The sequence below is a fragment of the Synchiropus splendidus genome, chromosome 13 (assembly GCF_027744825.2).
Source record: "Synchiropus splendidus isolate RoL2022-P1 chromosome 13, RoL_Sspl_1.0, whole genome shotgun sequence".
NCBI lineage: Eukaryota > Metazoa > Chordata > Actinopteri > Syngnathiformes > Callionymidae > Synchiropus > Synchiropus splendidus.
In genome coordinates this window covers 16097060-16117119 of record NC_071346.1, presented here as the reverse complement: position 1 = coordinate 16117119, position 20060 = coordinate 16097060, and the positions used below count along the sequence as shown (strand labels likewise).

General features: G+C 39.8%; 1 protein-coding gene across 1 annotated transcript in view; it reads left to right on the top strand.

The window, feature by feature from the left end:
- Window positions 1-361: 361 nt before the first annotated feature.
- tox (thymocyte selection-associated high mobility group box) overlaps window positions 362-20060 on the top strand; it is a 28648-nt gene continuing 8949 nt past the window's right edge. Inside the window, exons 1-4 of the mRNA XM_053884348.1 lie at window positions 362-826; window positions 12973-13038; window positions 15219-15329; window positions 19123-19404. Coding sequence (XP_053740323.1) covers window positions 719-826; window positions 12973-13038; window positions 15219-15329; window positions 19123-19404 — 567 coding nt within the window. The 5' untranslated portion in view covers window positions 362-718. The remainder of the gene's footprint in view (window positions 827-12972; window positions 13039-15218; window positions 15330-19122; window positions 19405-20060) is intronic.

The window sequence follows — 20060 nt, the reverse complement described above, 5'->3', positions numbered from 1 at the left end:
ACTATGACTATTATATTATCTATATCACATCAGCAGAGCACAGAAACACGTTTATTCACAATTTTACCTACAAAAAGGCTGTAGTGACAACGAATCTGTAGAATCTGCGAGCATTTTTATTGCCCAATGTAAGACTAAAAGTGTATATCTCAAATTATATTAAAATACACTATTGAGAAAGAAAAAACCACGCATACTTGTTCTCTGACAAATACGGAGAGAATGAGAGAAATGTAATGCAGTGTGTTTTATTTTAGTTTGAAATGTATTGTAACTTCCGGTTGGGAGAAGCACGCATGCTAGCTTCATGACGGTGCTCTTTGTACCGGAGCAGGCAGCTCAGCGAGGCAGCGACCACAGAAGCAGAGTCCCAGGCAGGGACACACCGCGCGGGCGTCCTGTCAGCAGAGCATACCGTCGTCAAACCGAGAGAAAGTGTCATTTCCGAAGCCGCGCGTTACTTTATTCCGCTTATTTCGAACAGAAAGTATCCGAAGAAGAGCGGGAAGTTTTGAGTTGAACGCCGCAGCCGGTGTGGAGAGCAAAGCATCCAGCTAAACTTCACCGACTCCGGGATACGTTCGCTCCCGCGTTCGTCGCGTTGACTCCCCCTTTTCTACCGCGAAGTCGCCCGGTCTCAAAGTTTCAGACTCCAGTTTTACTCAGAGAGCAAAGGAGGCATAGCAGCAGAACCGGAAAGGTGGTTGTTCTTGCAGCCATGGATGTAACAGTTTACCCGCCTCCCCCGCAGCCTCTGGCCGCGCCAGACCACAGCAGGCTCGGGCAGATCTCGTACACTGACCCGGCCTTCGGAGGAGCCAACAAGGTGAGTTCTTGTGTTTCACATTGGGCCGAGATGAAAGTCACCTTTGTGTGCGGTGCACTCGGGTTGACTCCACATGTCCTCTTCTCTCCTGCCTGCCAATTAAGTGGTAATTAAAAGCTTGACTAGTCTGGGGTGAATTAACGTTGCTGATGAGAGTAACTACACAGTACCTCATCCTCATCAGTCATTCACTGCGTTCCATAAAAAAAAAACGACTAAAATGACAGAAGAATCTCAGGAACTGAGATTCTTTAAAGTCGTTTCTGGCCTCAACATCGCTGCTGTTCAGTCGTATTTTGCTGTGAGAGCTAATTGGAGTCTGGGACGCTCTTTCCTTCTTCCCAGGGGTCAGAGGTCATGGTCGGAATATGAACCTGGGACAGAGATGCTCTGTTATGCCGTGAGACCTGGAAAATCCATCCACCCATCCGTTGGCTCATTTGACAGTGATGAATAGCATCATTAAATAATTAGCTCTTGTTGATGAGTAGAGCCAACAACACATCATTAACCTTCGATCTGATGCCCGGTGAAACAGAACATTTATTGAACATTGAAAATAGAATTACAGACATTTTTAATTGTCCTGCTGGGCCACAATTAATGGTCAGGCCATTGTGGAGACTTGAGTCATCGTCCAAATCGGGTCCCTTTTCTGTGTGACATGAACAGTATTTCGTCAGAATTGAATTCATCTGAAATGTGGATTAAGTTGTAATGGATTTTCATTTGTGTCTCTGTTAGCACCGGGGGAAAGCATTCAGTCACCTGTCCAATATTCAGAGTCGAGCACAGAAAAAGACTGTTAAGGTCTGGGGAACTCTAGAGAGTTTGGCATAGTTCTATTCTTTGATGGAAAATATGAGGAAAATAAGGGAGTACTTTCAAGAGGAATTGCAGTTCTTTCAAATGGTTTAGTGAGCTAGAGTCATGGAAGGGATTTTTCAGAGTAGCCCAATGAAACTTCAAAGCGAGTCATGGGAGAATATGTTGCACCACTTGCTTTGAAGGTGCTTAACTTCACCTTGTCATCGGGGTTGGTTTTAGGGACCGTAACTGTTTATTTGATTCCTCTTTCCATTGACAAATACTAGATTTTGAAAAAATCTAGTTTTTATATTCTTGTTAGACAAAGCAATAATTTTAGATTAAAATCTTTTTTTACTGAATATACATTTTTTTCCTCTTATACATGGAACTTTAGTAGTGTAGCACCATCCCACAGAACGAAGCTACTAGAAATAAAAGGCTGTTATTGTTTTGGTTGTTTAATGTGACCTACCTGAGCCACTTCCATTGGTACCTCCTGGGCACCGCTGCAGAGAGGCATTTTGATGATCGACTTGAAGCAGAAGTGACACAAAAGAAAGAAGCAGAAAACAGAGTTAACCCTGCAGCTATTTTGGTTTTTATGTTTGATTGATTTAAACAGGATTATGCAAACAGAGGTCAAAGAGTCACCGCACCCCCACTTACGATGACCTCAATACTCCTGATAGTGATTACTATAAAATAGGAAATTTTAGTGTATTATGATGATGTTGGTTGCTTTCCAGAGCCGTTTTTAGTGATTCATTAGTAAAATATAATGATTAAATGGGGTTTACTGGGATGGGATCAGTGTCAAAGTCAATTCCATGTTTTTGTTTATGTTGAACTATTTTTTAACATCACTGTTAGATATCTGTACTAAGTGGCACTTGACAAAGATGGAATATGCATGATAAAGCAAAGTGGTTAATCATGTCGGCCTATATTTCCCAGTGCGAGGCGTATGCCCCCAAAAGATACCAGAAATATCCAACATTGTAGGTTACATTTATTTGATTTTAAATGGCAAACCTTCTACCTTTTCTTAAAATAACATTTAAACTGTAATTGACCACAACAGAACATATTACCTAACTGGGCAATACAAAATTACTTATACTGGAAAATCAATACAGATGAAATATTTCTAGAAGTTTAACTACTCCACTTTGATGTGTGTTCAAAGTTTAAATGTAAATACTTTTTGTAATTCTGCTCATAGGAAAATGTGTTATACACACGCATCCTCTCTTGTCTTACATTCCCACTACTGTATACCGAGTGTAAATGTTGAAAATGTTGAGTTGAATATTAAGTTAAATAAGCACATTAAATAATTATGCTCATTGAATGTGAAGGGTAATTTACATGTTGGATCAACATTTCCAAAAGAGAGCAAAAGATAAGTCAGTCACAATTAAAAAACCAACTACAGTCCATGATTTTGTCACGAAACAATGGGCGACTGAGGGGTGTCAGCACCTGTGCCACCAGAGGTTCTTGACTTAAGTCAAAAGTCAGCAGCGTTGAGATTCATCTGCAGCAAAACTTCAATTTCAGTTGCAGAAGCAAACTTGAACTCAGTCAATTGATTTTCCTCACTCTCAGACTAAGGGATGTTAACTGGGTCCTACATACCTTTAATTAACCCTAAGTTATTGACTTTCTTACGACTGCTATGTGACAGACATGCATTTTATCCTCCACAGGGCAACGCTGCACACACCACATGCTGTCTAAAATGATAGGAAAAGCCACAAGCACACAGTCGCAAAGAGAATTGTTTTCATCAAGTGTTTGTTTCAGAAGGAGCAAGATGTGGTAGATAGAGGCTGTGGATGTAGAGAGCTGGTTGGGGGTAGGGACTAGAGAGAGAGGGAGCGAGAGAGAAGGTTGTTGGGGGTAGGGATGTTGTAGTTGTGCGTGTGTGTGCGTAGTGGGGGTGGGGCCACTAAGGTTTATACTATATTTCTCTGTCTTTTGATTCATGGCTGTGTCGGCCTGATAGACGAGATCATATTACTTGTGTGGGGGAATGGAGAAAACCAGGAGAGGGAGGAATGGGAAGTGGAAGGAGAAAATGACATGAGGCTGTAGAAAGAGGGCACAAAGAATAGGGCAGAGTGAGGCGCAGACGTGTAGGGCACAGCTGTAAAAATACCTATAGATATTTGTTTGAGTGGATGTACAGAACATTACCCACCACCGCTCTGATGTAGATGTGAAAAGAACCGATGTAAAAAGTGTTCCACTGATTGCTATAAATAGCCAGGCGCTGAAGGGAATGAAAAAGTCAAGTTTATTCAAACTGGCTTTTAAACTATTACCTGCTGATTTTGTAGTAAATGCCTTGCTTTATGTATTAGGATGCTTCAAAAATATGAGGACGAGGCCATAGTAGACTGCTGTTGTGCCATTTTATTTTGCAAATAATAGTCATTGAGAACATTTTCTGTTATTTTTCAACAAAAATCTTAGCTAGCTTCTTGTAGTCATAAAATTGTCAAAAAACGTAAAGTGAAGCCATGTATCTTTTTAAATTTTGAAGTACTGTGAAATAGTAGTAGTTGGGTGCAGGACTGTGTATATCTAGGACAGCTAAATTGTTTGTAATACACAGCATTCTGAGAGGTTCCTTTCCGCACTTCACTCAACGTTGCTCCCAGAAAGCCTTCGTAGCTGTAACCCGAACTCAATGTTTAACTACAGTCTTTCACAGGGACCCTATAGAGTCTGTTTAAGACTGCAGCGATGTTGACTCCTTGCCCTGCATTCAAACTGTAAGTGGAGCGAAACCCTGAGGTTAGCATGGCCTCAAGTCCAAATGCTAGTTGTGAGAGAAAAGTCAAGGGACACAGTTGGTTTGTGACCTCATCGATCAAGTGACCGTAGACCATTTCTGCTCACTTCATCTAGACGCCACCCAGAACCCCGGGCCAGAGTAACTTCAAAGGAAGAGGCGTAATCATTAGCCTAATCCCTTGAGAGCTTTTGCAGCATCAGAATCTCTCACTACCTGTAACAGTGTGCTCATAAAGGCAGGCATCCAAGTAAACCACATTACGGATATGCTTATTTTTTTTCAACCAAACTGAAAATGTATTCTCACTGCAGCTCTGTAATTGTCTGAACTGGCGAACTGGCTTGTACACATCCCTGCCACTCAGGTGGTGAAGAGAAAAATCAAGATGGAAATGCATCAGAACATCAGCATGGCCGGCAGCCAGAGCGCCGTAATAGATGGATGAACAAAATCAGACTCTGACATGAATAAACTGAATAATTGCAGCGTTGGGAAAGCCCATTCACACTTTTTAAGATGTGCTTTGTTGCTCAAGTAACAAATGAAAGCTTTGTGATGAATGTACAAATGAATTTGACAAGAGTAGAGGAACCTATCTGACGCATTGTTGGACACTTACATTTTTTCTTTATGTCTTAGAAGAGAGAATGGGACAGCAACTGATCAAGGAGTGCAGATGGACGGAGGGCAAATCAAGATGCACTTGTTAATTTTACCACCAACTGAGAGTTAGATATGACTGAGTCCCAAAACCACAGTAATATGATGTCGTGCTTGCTTCCTTGTGTTGTAGCATGATGCATTAATTCATCATGTCATCTGTAGTACAGGGTGCTTCCTCAGGTCTTGAAATTCTTTAAATATCATGGAAACAGAAGTGTTACTTTCAGCATAATCGTGTCCACCTCCATGATGCGTCGCATGTTTTCCGTTAGTGTCAATGTTTCCACTTCTTTTAAATACTTTTGATGACGGTTTCATCTTTAAAAAGGAGGTCATTATTCTGAAGGCATGGCGGTTTGAGTTTGAGCCGTGGCAGTGTGCCACATTCGTTTACATGTAGAAAAAGCCTGGGCTGAGAAAGAATTACAGTGGATGATGCCGGCTGCATCCAACAGTGGCACCCTTATTATAAAACTACACACGGGGAAAAATGCCTGTTTTGAAAAGTCTGTAAACTTAAAAAAAATCCTTGAAGGTAACCTTCTTTCAGGTAAAGAGGTCAGACCCTCATTGGTAATTGTCTCATCAAAAAAATATTAAAAGTTCATATTTTAAGCCTTTCTAGACAGTTTGGTCGCGTTTCAAGATAAGCACTGTTGAGGCTCATTATTTAGCATCAAGATTTAGATTGGATTGAATACGACTGCCTTTATTCTTCCCTCAATGGGGACATGTTCTTTTACAGCAGATCATTTATTTTGTAAATTTTGTAACATTTTGTGAGGTCCAAGTGGCGTACACTATTCTCTAGGGCTGTGTATCGGGAGGTATGATGCGTATCCCGATACAGGAGTGGTGCTACGATACATTACAATGTATTGCCATACTATCAGTTCTGCAATAAATTGTAATATTTGTCAACAAGAGACGTCGTTTTTAGGGGAAAAAAACAGATAATGCAGTTAAGTATTATGTGTATAAAACATGTTTATTGTTATGAAGTCAGTCCAGTCAGACTTTCAGTTAAATTTCGCAATCCAACAGTGGAATGAACAGCTTCCAACAAATCAATAAATAAATAAACTTCACTGCATTATTCGTAAAAAAATATGTCATAAATGCAGCAGCATATCCCAAGTATGTCTGTATTAAATATCGATATAGCTGACGTAAAATGTGAAGACAATGTCACATGGTCAAGTATTGCGATATTTCAGCAAAAACATTGATGCAATATCGTGGAATCAAGTATTGTGATGTTTGAGCCTATTTTTTCTTCCGCCCCTACTATTTTCCATTCATTTTGTTGAGTGGAAGATGACGTTGTCTAGATATCCTTTCAAATTTGTGTTTTTTTCCTTCTTCTACTTGGTTATTATGAATGCTGATGGTAGAACTTAAAAAGTGTGCTGCATAAAGTCACATTTTCCTCCGTGACGACAGCCAGGAAACATGTTAAATAAAGGTATTGAATCCCATAGAGCCTCTTAATGTTTTCATTTATAAGCAGTCGACTCTGTCAGCCACCAGAAAGCTAATGAATATTCACATTCCGCTGCTAAAGTACTGCATAATGTTTACCTGGTAGCCTTAATATTTTGCAGCACAGCTGTGTTGAAGAGCAGCTTCCTGCTGTGTTCAAAACACCCACGAGAGCCAGTGGAAATGCTTCATTTATGAAATTGAAAGAGTTCGGAAGAAGTTCAGGAGGTTCGGTTGATAATTCTCCCGTGGTTTGTCTCCATGAATAATTGATTTCTTTTTATGCTTAAAATTTGACAAATTGTTTTTATGATTGTGTTTAACTTGCACAGCTTGTAGCAGGTTTGAGTCCACCTTATCTTGCATCCCACTTGGGCAGTTTTTGACTGCATCACTGTCAGGAGAAAGGCTAGCAGTTTTATTGCTTTAGTCAAACCAATGTATTTTTTTTTTTCATTTTCCATATTTTTATTCATTTTATTGACCTAGTTAAAATGAATAGCCTCTGTTTTTTGCACACAACGCATGAAAACAGTTGATATATAAAATATTGATTTCATTCCTTATGTCATCACCTCATTTATTGATCCATGCTACCTTGCTTTTTTTTACAGACAACTAGGTCCTCACTAAACCTCCTATGGGCAATACTGTTGTGGCGTGCAATGGAGTTATACTTTATTTTAATACTTCTGTGTGAGAAAACGATCAGCACATCTGTCTGTCCATCTGTCCACGCTGGCTGTGAATGGCACTTGAGAACAATTCCTCTCTGAGTGACTCAGTAATTTAGCTTGTATATGTGCGATGCTGCAAGTGTTTCAGCTTCTCAAAACTCGTGGACGTAGCAAGGAGTGGCTTCTTATTGATGGAGGGATGCCAAAGAGAACAGATGGGTGGATATTGAAAGCTGCCAGAAGAGACTAATTATCAGGTATTCATTTCCAAAACAAACATATTGCAATCAAATCACCCACTGAAACCATCTCTACATTGTGTTTGTGTGTGAGTTGTCGACAATGGCTTAGTTCAATGAAATTCCATTCGGGAGGCTTGGACGTGTTCCTGGTGAACTATTTAAAAGTTTTAGTGTTTCGTTGCTTTAGTGCCTTTTTGTTCGTGATCATAGAATCCTAACTGTCATGGCAGCACGCTAATTACTTCTGCAAGATGGAAATACACTTGAGAAAGGGTGGTCTGTCTTGACCCCGTCCTTATGTTCTCAAACACAAGTTTTCTCTTTGTCTGCCCGCCACTTTTCTCATAGTTGGGCTGACTATGGATTATAAAGAAAATGGATTGCATAAATTAAAACGCAAACAAACCGATGCTTATCAATGAAGTCACTTTTATTCAGCCTCACAATTTTAGCTATTATTGAATGTTCTCTCATTTTGGTGAGAGAGCAGCTGCACAATGTGATGCTGACCTATGTCAGATCCCCACTTCTTATGTTAGCTGGCTTTACATGAATATTTGAATGTATAACTGCTTTGTTGATGCTGATGCTCGGTTTTTAAATTAAAATTCAATTAGAACATAAAGAAAAAGGAATTTGTTCCACTGTATCTACGTTTACATGATTTTATTAGAGTCGCTGTTGAAAACCTCGTAGCTGTCAGTGTGGTGTGTTGAAGTGTGCAGAGATCCAAAGATGATCGTTGACTGTGGTTATATGCAGAGAGTAGCAGCTCGATTAAGCCACGGAGTCAGAGACGATCCGGCTATGAGTAGTTCACCTCTGTGATGCGGGGTGGCGCTGTGAGCTCTTCAGTTCTTCCCGTTCCAATGACCGTAGGGGAAGCGCATTCAAAGTTGACAGGTAGTGAGGTGCTGTTTCAGACTTTTCAGACTCTGTTGACAGCGATTGTGCTGACTTGTTAGATAGTTTAACTTCAGAGGTTCAGAATCAGCGCTTTGAAGCGAAGGTTGGACACCATCCCCATCATGGAGCTGTCCAACTCTGTTTTCCTTGTATCACAAGAATGATAGATGTCGAGTAACTAAAGCACAGAGCTGTTGATCACTTAGCAACCATGCTAACGGTTGCTAACATGATGGTAATGTTGTCTTCTAAAACCAACAAATCACATCTTCAAATCTTCCTCTGAGAACAAACAAAACACCCCAGGCTGAAGACAAATCTCCACATCTGCAGATTGTCGTTGCAAGTTACAAAAAAAGGTTGATATCAGGTTTGTTATGAGTTCACCGCAGACATCAGCTAAGCCTGAGGAACACACATACTGCACATGTGGTTACTTGCACGACTTCTCGATTGTATTATATAAGGTTATTCGACATCATGAGACTGTGATTAATCTATTAGTTTGTTCACTACCGCTGCGTAGCTCACGCAGCCACACATCACCCAGTCCCATCATAGTCCAGCTACTTGGCTACATGCTAGCTTAGTCAAGCTATTAATACCATTATCCAGGTGGCATAGTCCGACTGAGAGAAATTCCAATTTCTCCCCAGTAGTGGGACTAAGCTGTTTACAAGCGAGTCCGAACTTAGCCGGACTCATGCAATAATTTGTTTTTCCTGAGTTGTCATGCAACCATGCTGATGGTGGAGAATTTAGATGTTGTGAGTGATTAAGTTGAGATTTCCTGCCTGAAAGTTTTAGTAACGCTTGTGGAATATTTTGGTTCAATACACGCTCAAAAGTTATGTCTTTGGCTCAAACAGTCATCAACGTAACACTTGTACATATTAATACAGCAAACATGGCCGTGTGTACGTTGTCACCATGGCGATATGAAAAAACATTCATCAGATTTGCCACTGCTGTGTGTTATTCAGAAGTGCTATTTTTCTCCCGATCAAAAAATAACATTTATCTTTATAATTTAAATCTAAAACTCCAAAGATTTCTCATGATAATTATATTTTGTATTTTTTATTTTACCGCAGTACACTAGTCTCTAGACTCTCCTCTCATCCTCATCTTTTCTATCCACTGTTCAGTAAAATTTAATTCCAGCAAATCTGTCCCTCTTTTTCTCCCAACTACTGTATATTTCTCTATTCCTTTGTCCTTGTCTGTCATCCTAATAGTCTCTCTCCCCTCTCTCTCCCCCTTCCTCCGACCCTGACCCACTTAGCAGACTGCTTGTTATTCAAACCTTTGCTTTCCCACACAAACACATACACACATGTGCGTACAGAAAGAGGGTAATTTGGTCTGACTACATACCTCGCTATCTTTTTATTTCCCTCTCTGGGTTTGAGATGGTTTTCACAAACTGCAAATGTGCCGTTCTACACTTAAAGTACCTGAAACACAATTGGATATATTTTCTGTTGAAGTGATTACCACCCTCTGATGTTTAGGTTTACTGTGGCAAGTGATGATGAGCTTCTTTCTCTTAAATGCAATTGCGTGTCTTATATATTTTTACAGAGAGAATTTCAGTGTAGTGTTGTCTTGTCTGTACGGGGCGTAACTCAAATAGGCTGTGTTACCAACGTCTGTCGTAAATTGCAAGTACCGGTAGTAAGAGAAGTTTGTGTGGAGGCTTCAGTTTAAAAGCAAAGTGCTGGAGAGAGAAGGCAGAGATTTTGTGTAGAATGGTGAGTTCGATCTCAGCCCTAACGTGTCACATATTAGCGGTTGTCATTTTTTCATCCAAGTGAGTTTTCTTTTACTCTCCTGAAAGCCTAATGCATAAGTGTATCAACATCGGATGAAAAAGTCCTCTTGATAACCGTCAGTATGTTTTGCTTGAATGAGAGTCTGTTGGTGAGTTTGGAGAGACACAAGCAGAAGTCGACGTCATGAGATGTCTCGCCTGGCATGTCATAGTTAGTCTTGAAAACAAACACAAGAAAGAACCATCTATGTAAATGTTTCCCTGCTTTTACTCCAGACTCTTTGCTTTTATAGCTGGACAGGGCTGGATTCTGTTCTGGACCTATATTACTATGACAGCAAAAATGGACTATCATCTATCCTCTCTGGACTCAGTGGCACAGAGTCACTCAGACAGTTCAGCGCTCATCGTTTGCACTTGCTTCCACGATACGCTAAATGAAGACTATTTCTGTGGACATTTTTGATAAATGTCAAATCACTGTAAATCATATGAGTGTAAATCAATACACATATAGCAAGAATATTAACCTTCACAGAGTAAATTGTTCAAATTCTAATAACAAAAATTTATAAATTAGACTGATAAATTTGACTTTTCACTCTCATGTAAATGCTGTGGGGAAAAATGAAAATAACTGAATTCACCAAAGTCATGAAGAACATAAAAATCAATTCAGCAAATTATCATATCACTTTAATGAGAACTAAAACTTTATTTAATTTAATTTAATGATTGTTGGCTTCAGAACGTACTTAAGGGTCGGGAATAAATATGCTGAAACAAAGTAATGGGATGAAATGAACCATAATTTTCTGGCTTGGTTTATTCAGAGCGCTCTACATTTCTTTCTCTGTCTGAAAACAAACGTTCTGCCGATTGTTTTATGTGAGTGATGTGTTCCGAATGACTGGCATTAAACGGATGTAGTAGTCCTCTTTCATTTTGAGTCCTCATGATATTTCATCTGCTTCTTTCGCTTTGTAAGCTTTGTCTTGAAAAACTTTAGTACTTGCTCTGTGTGTGTGCGTATGTGTGAGAGAGAGTGCTTACGCTGAAGATATCACCCGCCTTTAGAAGTTCATGAGAGAGCAATTTTGACAGGAAGGTCAACGTGTCCGCTCCTCTATCCTTCATCCTTGTTTAGTCTAAATATTCACTTTCCAGAGAGCAGAGACGAGGATTAGAAAGGTTGATGCGGATTGGTCGGAGATATTTTTCTCCCCAAGCCTTTTTATTTTTTTCCCCCCCAAGTTTTTTGATGTCATTAAAATTTAACTGTCATTCATAGAAAGCCTGGAGAACTTGTCAGTGGACTGTTTCAGCTTTCTGTTGACTCTGTAAACATACACCTCATTTGCATAATACCCAACAGCTGGCAGATGGTTGGGCAGTTACACCTCTCTGTCCACCTGTGTCTGTGTGTGTGCCTGTCACCTCTGCCCACCTGCCTAAACCATCCCCTAAATATGTGTTTGACGACCAAGACTGCAATTATATCCTCATAAAACCCGCTGTTAAAGAGACATGTTTTTATGCACTGTTTATTCCGAGTGCAACTCATATAGCGCAGTTGTGCAACAATCAAGTATGGACTTTTTTTTAAGAACTTGAAAGCTGAAATTATTTTGGCATAATTTACAGAGGAAACATATTCGATTTAAAATATTACTTTTTAACTTTAATAAGTACTTTAGTGCCATTAAATAGCAGATGTATAGTCTTGTTTAAAAGCTTGAGCTCCCTTTGGAAGTTGACATTTTAATATTCAGATTTAGTTGAGTTTACTTATGTTACTGTAGCAAAGTCACTTATTTCTAAAATCCATCTATGAAGTACTTAAATGGGACCGTGCACTGCTGATATTACCGTTCAATGGCAGATTTTATGGCTAGATTTTTCTGTATATTTTTAGATCTTTCCTTCCTGTTCCAACTTAGTAACACTCTTACTTGTCGAGGTATTTTGCTCAATATTGACTATCCATTTTATTGAAGATTAACATCAACAAAAACAACACATTTTCATCCCTTTTATCACACAGTGAAATTGTCTGCAGTGCCTGTAATGATTTGCTTACGGACACTCATACTTTTAACCAGGTGTGTAGGTTACTTCTGTTCTTTTCTTGATATCTCGGCCGATTTTCTTTTGACACCAAGAGAAGCAGTGCCTTTCAGGTGTGACTGAGGTGATTAACTGAAATATCAATACCAATCGGAAGCTTCCGAAGACGTCATTGTCACCAGGGCTTCAACAAGCCCAAAGCCTAATGTGCCACGCTTCAATAATCAATGTTTGAGTCCTGCTAGATGTTAGATTTGTGTTTCCTTTGTTTTAGAAATATTTGACCAGGACTTACACAATGATATATGTATTCTGTTACTACTTTACTGTCACTTATTTGTTCAGTCAGTTTGAATTGTACCTCTTTGGTTCAACTTTAATGTTTTGATAAGAAATATTCACCGCCTTTTATTAACCCTATTTCTGAATGAACTGAATGATTTTTATTCGTAAATACTGCAGATCAATTGGTACTACTCCAAAGCAATGCATTCTCATGAATGCTAGTTAAGTCAGTCTGTTGACACCTGATGTGGAGACTTTGCTCCCCTGTAAATTAGATGCTAACTTCCTGCATTCTCTTATTGTTACAGCTGCTGTTCTTTCTTGTAAATATGGCGTGAGGGTTGCAGTTTCTTTTTTTACCTCCACCGTCTATTGCCTGTCTGCATGGCAGCGACTGTTTGATCGTTGACTCTGTTGCTCTCTCTTCTCTTCTCAAGTTGGAAGGAGACACAATGTTTCTGGGTATGCAGGAAGCAAGCCTCGACTACGTCTCAGCCAGTCAGGTGAGTTTTTGTTTTGTGTACGTTGTTATTTTGCTGCTTCCTTTACTCTTGCATTGTATGCCTACATTCAAAAGCCCTAGATTCCCCATGAGAAATGCTATTTTACCTCAGTTGTTGAGCACTTGCTGAACTTAATTTCACTGTTTTAAACAACATGAATCTGTTGGATCCAGTTTAGGTTTGGACAGGCGAGTCCTCAAACTTTTTGGGACCATAGACCTCTTTTAAGAGAGAATCTTTTTCCAAGTGCCGCTTGCAATTGTGATCAAAAACAAGTTCAACTGTAATATTATGATAGCAGTGTTGTTATGATTGACTGCCTCTTATTTAATTAGTGGCAGAAACTGAACATTGTAGCAGTGTTAATTAAGTTGTCTTCATCACCGTATTATCTCGCTCCGATTACTTCACCATCACTCACATCGACTGCTGGCTGAATTAGTGGGCAGTAAGAGCCTGTCTGTTACTGCACTGCTCTCGTGTAGCTCAGCGGCTTTGCCCTTCATCTCTCGATGAAGTGGACAGATTTTAGTCCGTCGTGCTGTTTAGATCAGCATCAGCAGTTGAGCACTTACTGAGTCCCCAGCGAGTTTTTAAAACCACGATCACTAATATAAGTGAGTCATTGGATTTTTGCATTTATTGGCCTGGTGGTTCCTATTCACAGTGGTACACTTTGGTACACCGTGGCTTGATCAATTTACTCCTAATTCAACATTTGTGAACACCCATTAATTGCTGGTGGAACCCTTGGACATCCAGGCACCCAAGGTTTGGGATCACTGAAATGGTAACATCCTCTTATTTCAACGTAGGGAAAATGTTATGTATGTGTTCAGAGAAAATACTGCTTTCTTTGTGTGAGACATGTGCGGAACCATTTGAAACTATAACAGCATACAACATTAAGTTTGACTCCGTACTGTGTCAGACTCGCAAAAGAACCACAAAAATGTTAACAATGGTAACAGTATAACATGGGTTTTTCATAACATGCAGAGGACAACATCATAGAACACAAGTGAGAGAAAGGAAGACTCAAACATTTTCAAACTCTTGATCTACTGTGGAAGAATAATCCACTGGGAAAGTTTCAGAAGTTTCTCTCACTTCCTCATCATCTTTACTGACAACTGTTTTTGGTACTGAAATCATGACAGAAGATGTAAAACCTCAGTGATGTGAATGACTCATTTTCTGTTTTATAGATGAGCATCATTTAATTGTCAAGGAACACCACTTCATTGAAGCATTGTTAAGCAAAATTAAAGACAGGCCACTTATATCTTATTAGTCCTGTTCTTTTTAATGAACAATCAAGCGGACTATTAACACAGTTAGTTTGTGGCTTGTTAAAATTATGTTCCCTCGACTTGTTAGCTAGCTTAACAATTAGCTTAAGCCTAATGAAATGAAAGAAAAAAAGTCTGTTAATGTCTTGTCTAACTGCTTTGAAACTAAGCCCCTGAGGTCTTTGTGTGTGACGTCACAGCTGCAGTTAATAAGATGCCTCTCTATAAATCCAATATTCATAGTGTACAATGGAGAATATTGTTCAGTGGTGTCTGTGATTTAATGTTTTATATATAAAAAAAAGAATAAATGGCGTCAATATCGAGGAGTATTGCCTCTATCAAGTTGTAGGTTTTTGTCCTGAAATACTTTAGCGGTTAAACCGTTTTCTTTAATTTGTGTCATTTTGCTGCTTTGCTACCTGCTGTGAGGTACGATAGAGGTGCTTTTACTAACACATCATTAATATGAACCTGAGTGAAATGTAAGTGTAGGACAAGTCTTAATGGACACATTCAACCGATTCCTAAATATTTGTTATAGTTTTGAACTATGTAATCTAATGAAACACTGATGATGAATAAGAAAATACTTGTTTATGATGGAAAAAACCCCACTGTGCTTATCCTGTTTATGGAAAAGTAAACCAAGTTGACCTTGAGATGATTTTGTGCAGTAGTCTTCACGAGATATATATTTTTTATTTTTTCTAATTTTTCCACTTCAACTAGATTCAATTCGCACCAATGCTAAGGCAAAAGTATATGTGGTTGAAGCTTCGCCTTTACCCTTGCTCCTCTTCATGACCCCCCTATATGACCCTTGACCTTGTTATGGCCCTTGGGTCCATCTCAATCTATTGTCTGCTACTTTGATTCCTCCCACAGTTTCGTGTGCCACAGCCCCCACCGCCTCACAGCAAGGGAACACCCCTAAACTCAAGCTCACAGCACTGGAGGAGAGAAGGGCACATGGCTGATGCGCACCGTCTTCCTTGGGTGACTATCCACACACACATCAGACACGCATGCACACACATTTTTAAGCATTACAGCTCTAAAGAAAGTCTTCAGCATCACATGATGTGATAGAATTATGACAGTTATCGTATGTTCTGTTCACGAGAAGAGCAAAATTACTGTTGTGTCATTGTTCCCCTTTGAGCGTGTCCTGTGGCCAAACGCTCCAATTTTAGTCTTGAGAAATTGAGCTATTGGTTGATTCACAAATTTAAATTTACATTTTCTGTTATGTTGCTTTGGTTAGTGCTGTCTTCCTGGCTGAGTGGTGGGCAGTGTAGCTAGTTCAACTTCTGATGACTGAACTTTAAATCCTGCAATCAATATGTATTGTACAGTGACTATATTTATTTATTTATTTCCTTATTTTGTTATTTCATTGTCTGCTATCTTATATAATTAATAATAGATGTTGATATATGAAAGTTGGAGTGGGTAAACTGAAAGTGAATAAAATAAAGAATAGATCAAGCAAAAACACACATCATTAAAGGTGTATGTTGAAATTAATGAGCTGAAAAAGTGTTAATAACTTAAAGTAAACAAAGTAAACATTAAAATTTCATGTTACCTGTCTCAGTTAATTACACCTGAATTAGAGAGATTCTTGTAAACATGGCAATGGTCAATGTTCGATCGATTTATGCTGCTAGTGAGAGTGTGTGGACCAAAATCGAAGCCCAAACTGTCCATGTCGACCACGTCTGGTTTTGAAGAAAGAGAAGGCTGCGCTGGTGGATAAACATGAAGCGTCTGACTGCCTACCTGGACATTCATTGATTTGGTTTTTTAAGTGGACTGAATGTTTGAATCCAGCAATGAGGCCATGGTTTCATCTACAGATTTACATTTTAATGCAGTCGGATGGTGAATTTCCACATCATGAGATCCACAGCACTGAAGTGCAAACTCTGCAGTATTGTGCGGTATCAGAGTGTAGCAAGACTGACCCAGATATTGCAGCTCAGTGAGAACAGTGCAGGTAGATCTTATGCCGACTTCACAAATCACATACAGATTCATGTTTTCTTTTGAAGTTAGAGATAAGATGTTATATTGCTTTATCCGGCCACAAGTTTGACTTTTTGTTTTGACTCGCTGATGACGGGCAAACACATTAGCACATGTGTGCTTCAAAATGATCATGAAGCTGTGAAAAGTGTGCTTCTAATGTGAACACAACATGCTTGAATGGAATTAATCCTGACTACATTAGGCTTTCTCTCCCGGCTCCCTGTACTCGAGGAGCAAGCCTTTGTGCCAACGTGAATGAAAGAGAATTGAGGGACAAGGGGGGGAGTAATTTATGCATAACATGAAGAAATGATTGAGTGAACAGGAGAGGAAGGCAGACAGACAACAGACAAGAGGTGTAATTTATGCAGAGTCCCAACAGGCTTCTCTGCCCAGACCCAGTACACCCACACTAGTTAGAACATTGATAAAAGTAAAAATTTCTCCTTAAGGTGACATTTGAAATTTTAGATTTGAGGAATAATGATGCAGTTTTGCCTCCTAGTCTGATTTGTACATGGACAATATGGGCCTTGGCAAGAGGAACAAGACTCCTGCTGATGGTAGTTTGGTGTTATTTGTGTGGAGGGGCAAACCATCTCCTGGGAGCCACCAGTGCTGGTTCTAGGAATAGGTGTTTTGAATTAAAGTAAATTGGTTTGATATCTAATTGGTGCCTTTCTGGTTTGAGTGATTTCATTTAGAAATCCCCGGAGAACATGGTGTTTTTAAACTAATCTCTGACTCTGCCACATAGTGTTGAATGAAGTGTTGAATACATAGATTAGTATTTCAGTTCTGAAATTATATAGTTTGCGGACAGAAATTTAAGTAGATAAAATGTAAACTTCACAGTCTGATGCTTGTAGGGTCCAGTTTCTGCTTATCATTGGAAAAATGTTCACTCATCAAAAACATTTATGCACAATGGAAGCTAGATTTCTATAAGCAACAACAAACATTTCCCCAGTGAATGGGATTTCTCAGCTTGGGACACTTCCTGTTTGGGTGACGCCGCCATGTGTCTCAGCTAATCAAAATCTCATTCACAAATTCAAAATCATTTCCCAGCCGTCGAAGTGTATTTTTGGAAATGTTGAAGAAAAAGTGAGTCGTTTCTGAAGGAATGGAAAAGAAACGTGGTCCTATATTTTAAAGGGATTTTGGACTAGCCATTCACATTAGATAAGCAGCGCAGGCGCCATGTGATTTACAGAAAATGATTCTATAACGTGTGCTGTGAACTGTGTTGTGAGATAAGACAAACGTGTAATATTGAGATGAGATTCTAGCGAAGAAAGGAAAGAACACACTGGGTGTAACACTCTTTTGTGTGTGCTGATGCAGACCAGTGGAAGATCCTCACGACTGCCAAAAGCACCATGAGAATGCACGCATCAGAAGTGGTCTCTTTTATTCACGCTTTGTTTAACATCACATGATTCTGTTGTCGGTTCACTGCTTTTTTTTTCCCCCCATGGTCCACTTTTAATGGCTACTGTCCACTGCTGACCAGGGAGTGTACACAGCACTTGTCAGATGTTCAGACACGAGAGTAGTCAGAAATTAGAAAAAATGTTTCATAACTTAATGGATCAATCACACTCAACGTGCAAAAATGTGGTTTCGGCACTTAAACTCTAGCCTGTTTTCCTGCAGTTGGTGTTGTCATGTGGAGCTGATGCGCACTCTCTATTGTCTTGTGTTTATTCAAATAACTGCAGCTGTCCACCCAAATCGCACTGTGACAAATAGACTGCTGACGAGTGAGATCAGGCCTCATGCAAATCACTGCACCGCTCCGTCATGCAACTGTAACTCGACATTGCTTGTGCGTTTGAGGAAAAAGGAATCAAATTGCAGAAAAGATTAAAAGAAGGAGAGCCAGAGAAGACTGGAAGGAGGATGGTGAGAGATGTGGAGCAAGAAAGTGGAAGAGAGAGAGAGACTGGTGTGGCCAGCCAAGCAGAAAAGCTGTCAGTCTCTATAAAAGATCTTCTCTGTCAGATTAGTATGAGAGGGCTTCACTACCACTGCCTCTCGCTTTCCTTTAACCCCCGTGTCTCTCACTCTTCTTTCGCATGATTCTCTCACTCCATTTCCCTCCTCGTGTCTCGCTCTTTTGTCTTGGCACTCGCATTAACTCGTCATATCAGGGGTTGCTGGATGATCATGCACCTGAGTGCTGAATTCTAAGCCCAGTAAAAGATGTTTGCCTCGCTAAAAATTCTTAAGTGACTGGTCACAACCAAGCTGAAGGAGATGATGAAACTACTCTTTCATTTTGGTCTAAACTAGGGATGTAATATCGCAGATCGCAATACTTGATTGTGCGATATTGTATTGCGATTTTCATATCTCAATATTGTCTTGATTTTTTTTTAAGTTTGCTCCATTATATTTAATATTTAATACATACCTTGATTATCTGCTGCATTTGTGACGTGGACTAACTGGACTTAAGTCATAGCAATACATTTGCTTTCATGCACATCATATTGTACTACATTATGTGATTTTCCCCTTTATAGTAATGGCTCTACTTACAATATATTGTTGCATCACTGTCGCAATATATCACAATGTATCGTATCACCACTCCTTATTGTATGGCAAAAAACCTGCCAATGCACAGCTCTACCGAACCAGGTACAGAAGTGCCTTGTAGGAGTAGACTAAAGAGACCCATGTCAACTGTCTCCCCATAATTGATGGCCTAGTTCCATTTGGTGAGTGTCCTGTTCTTCTGTGTCCCCAGTCTTATTCAATGGGTGGTTTGGGGGACGATGACTTCAACATCCCACCCATCACCCCTCCTACCTTGCCAGAGCACATGCTGCCCCCACATCTTCCTCACGATTCCTCCTCGGGACCCTACCCACCTCTGGAGACCTCGTCCAGCTCAGCTCCTCACCACCCTTACCAAATGCAGAGGATGGATCTTCCCAACATGACCAACAACCCTGATGGGCCAATGCTTAACCAAGATCGCCGGACTTTCAGCCCAGATGGAGGTCCAATGACCAGCACCTTGTCTGTGGTAAGTCCTCATTGGAGCAGGAAAGTCAATAGTAAATTCTCCCTGCACAATACCGAACTCAAATGAGTGCTGTGGTTCTGAAGAGACCACTTGCTCGTATATTTCCCTTTTGCTTTAGGTTTGTTTTCATGATATGACTTGGGTCAGTGAAACTGAAAGTCAATCACTGTCTTACCAAAGTGACATTTCCTTGATATTTCGAATGTTCATTTCATAGCAAAGAGACAGGAGGGGGAAAAAAGGTGACATTCAGATGTGGCTGCATGTGTCAAACAGTACAAAGCGAAAAGCGGCGCCTGTTATGGAAAAGGAGAATCCTCGTTGATGACAAAGGTTTTTCACATTCATTCAGAATGAAACTCGCCTCCTACTCAAGATCTTTCTCTGTCTCCAGATTAAAGTGTTTTCAGTAAATGAAAGTGTCAGTTAAAAAAAATATCTGACCTCAAAGGCCAGAATACATGAGCGTTATTATTTTTTCCCCAGACGTTTTAATTGAATGGGTCAATTTATATTCTTTATCCGTTGTGCTGGGGCTTGCATCTCCAATTGCCTCTGTAGCTACCTTTTTCTGTCTCTGCCTCACTTTTTTTATTCTCATACCAACATACATTACTGCCAGTCAGTGAATTATGGTTGCCTAGCAACCTTCCCTG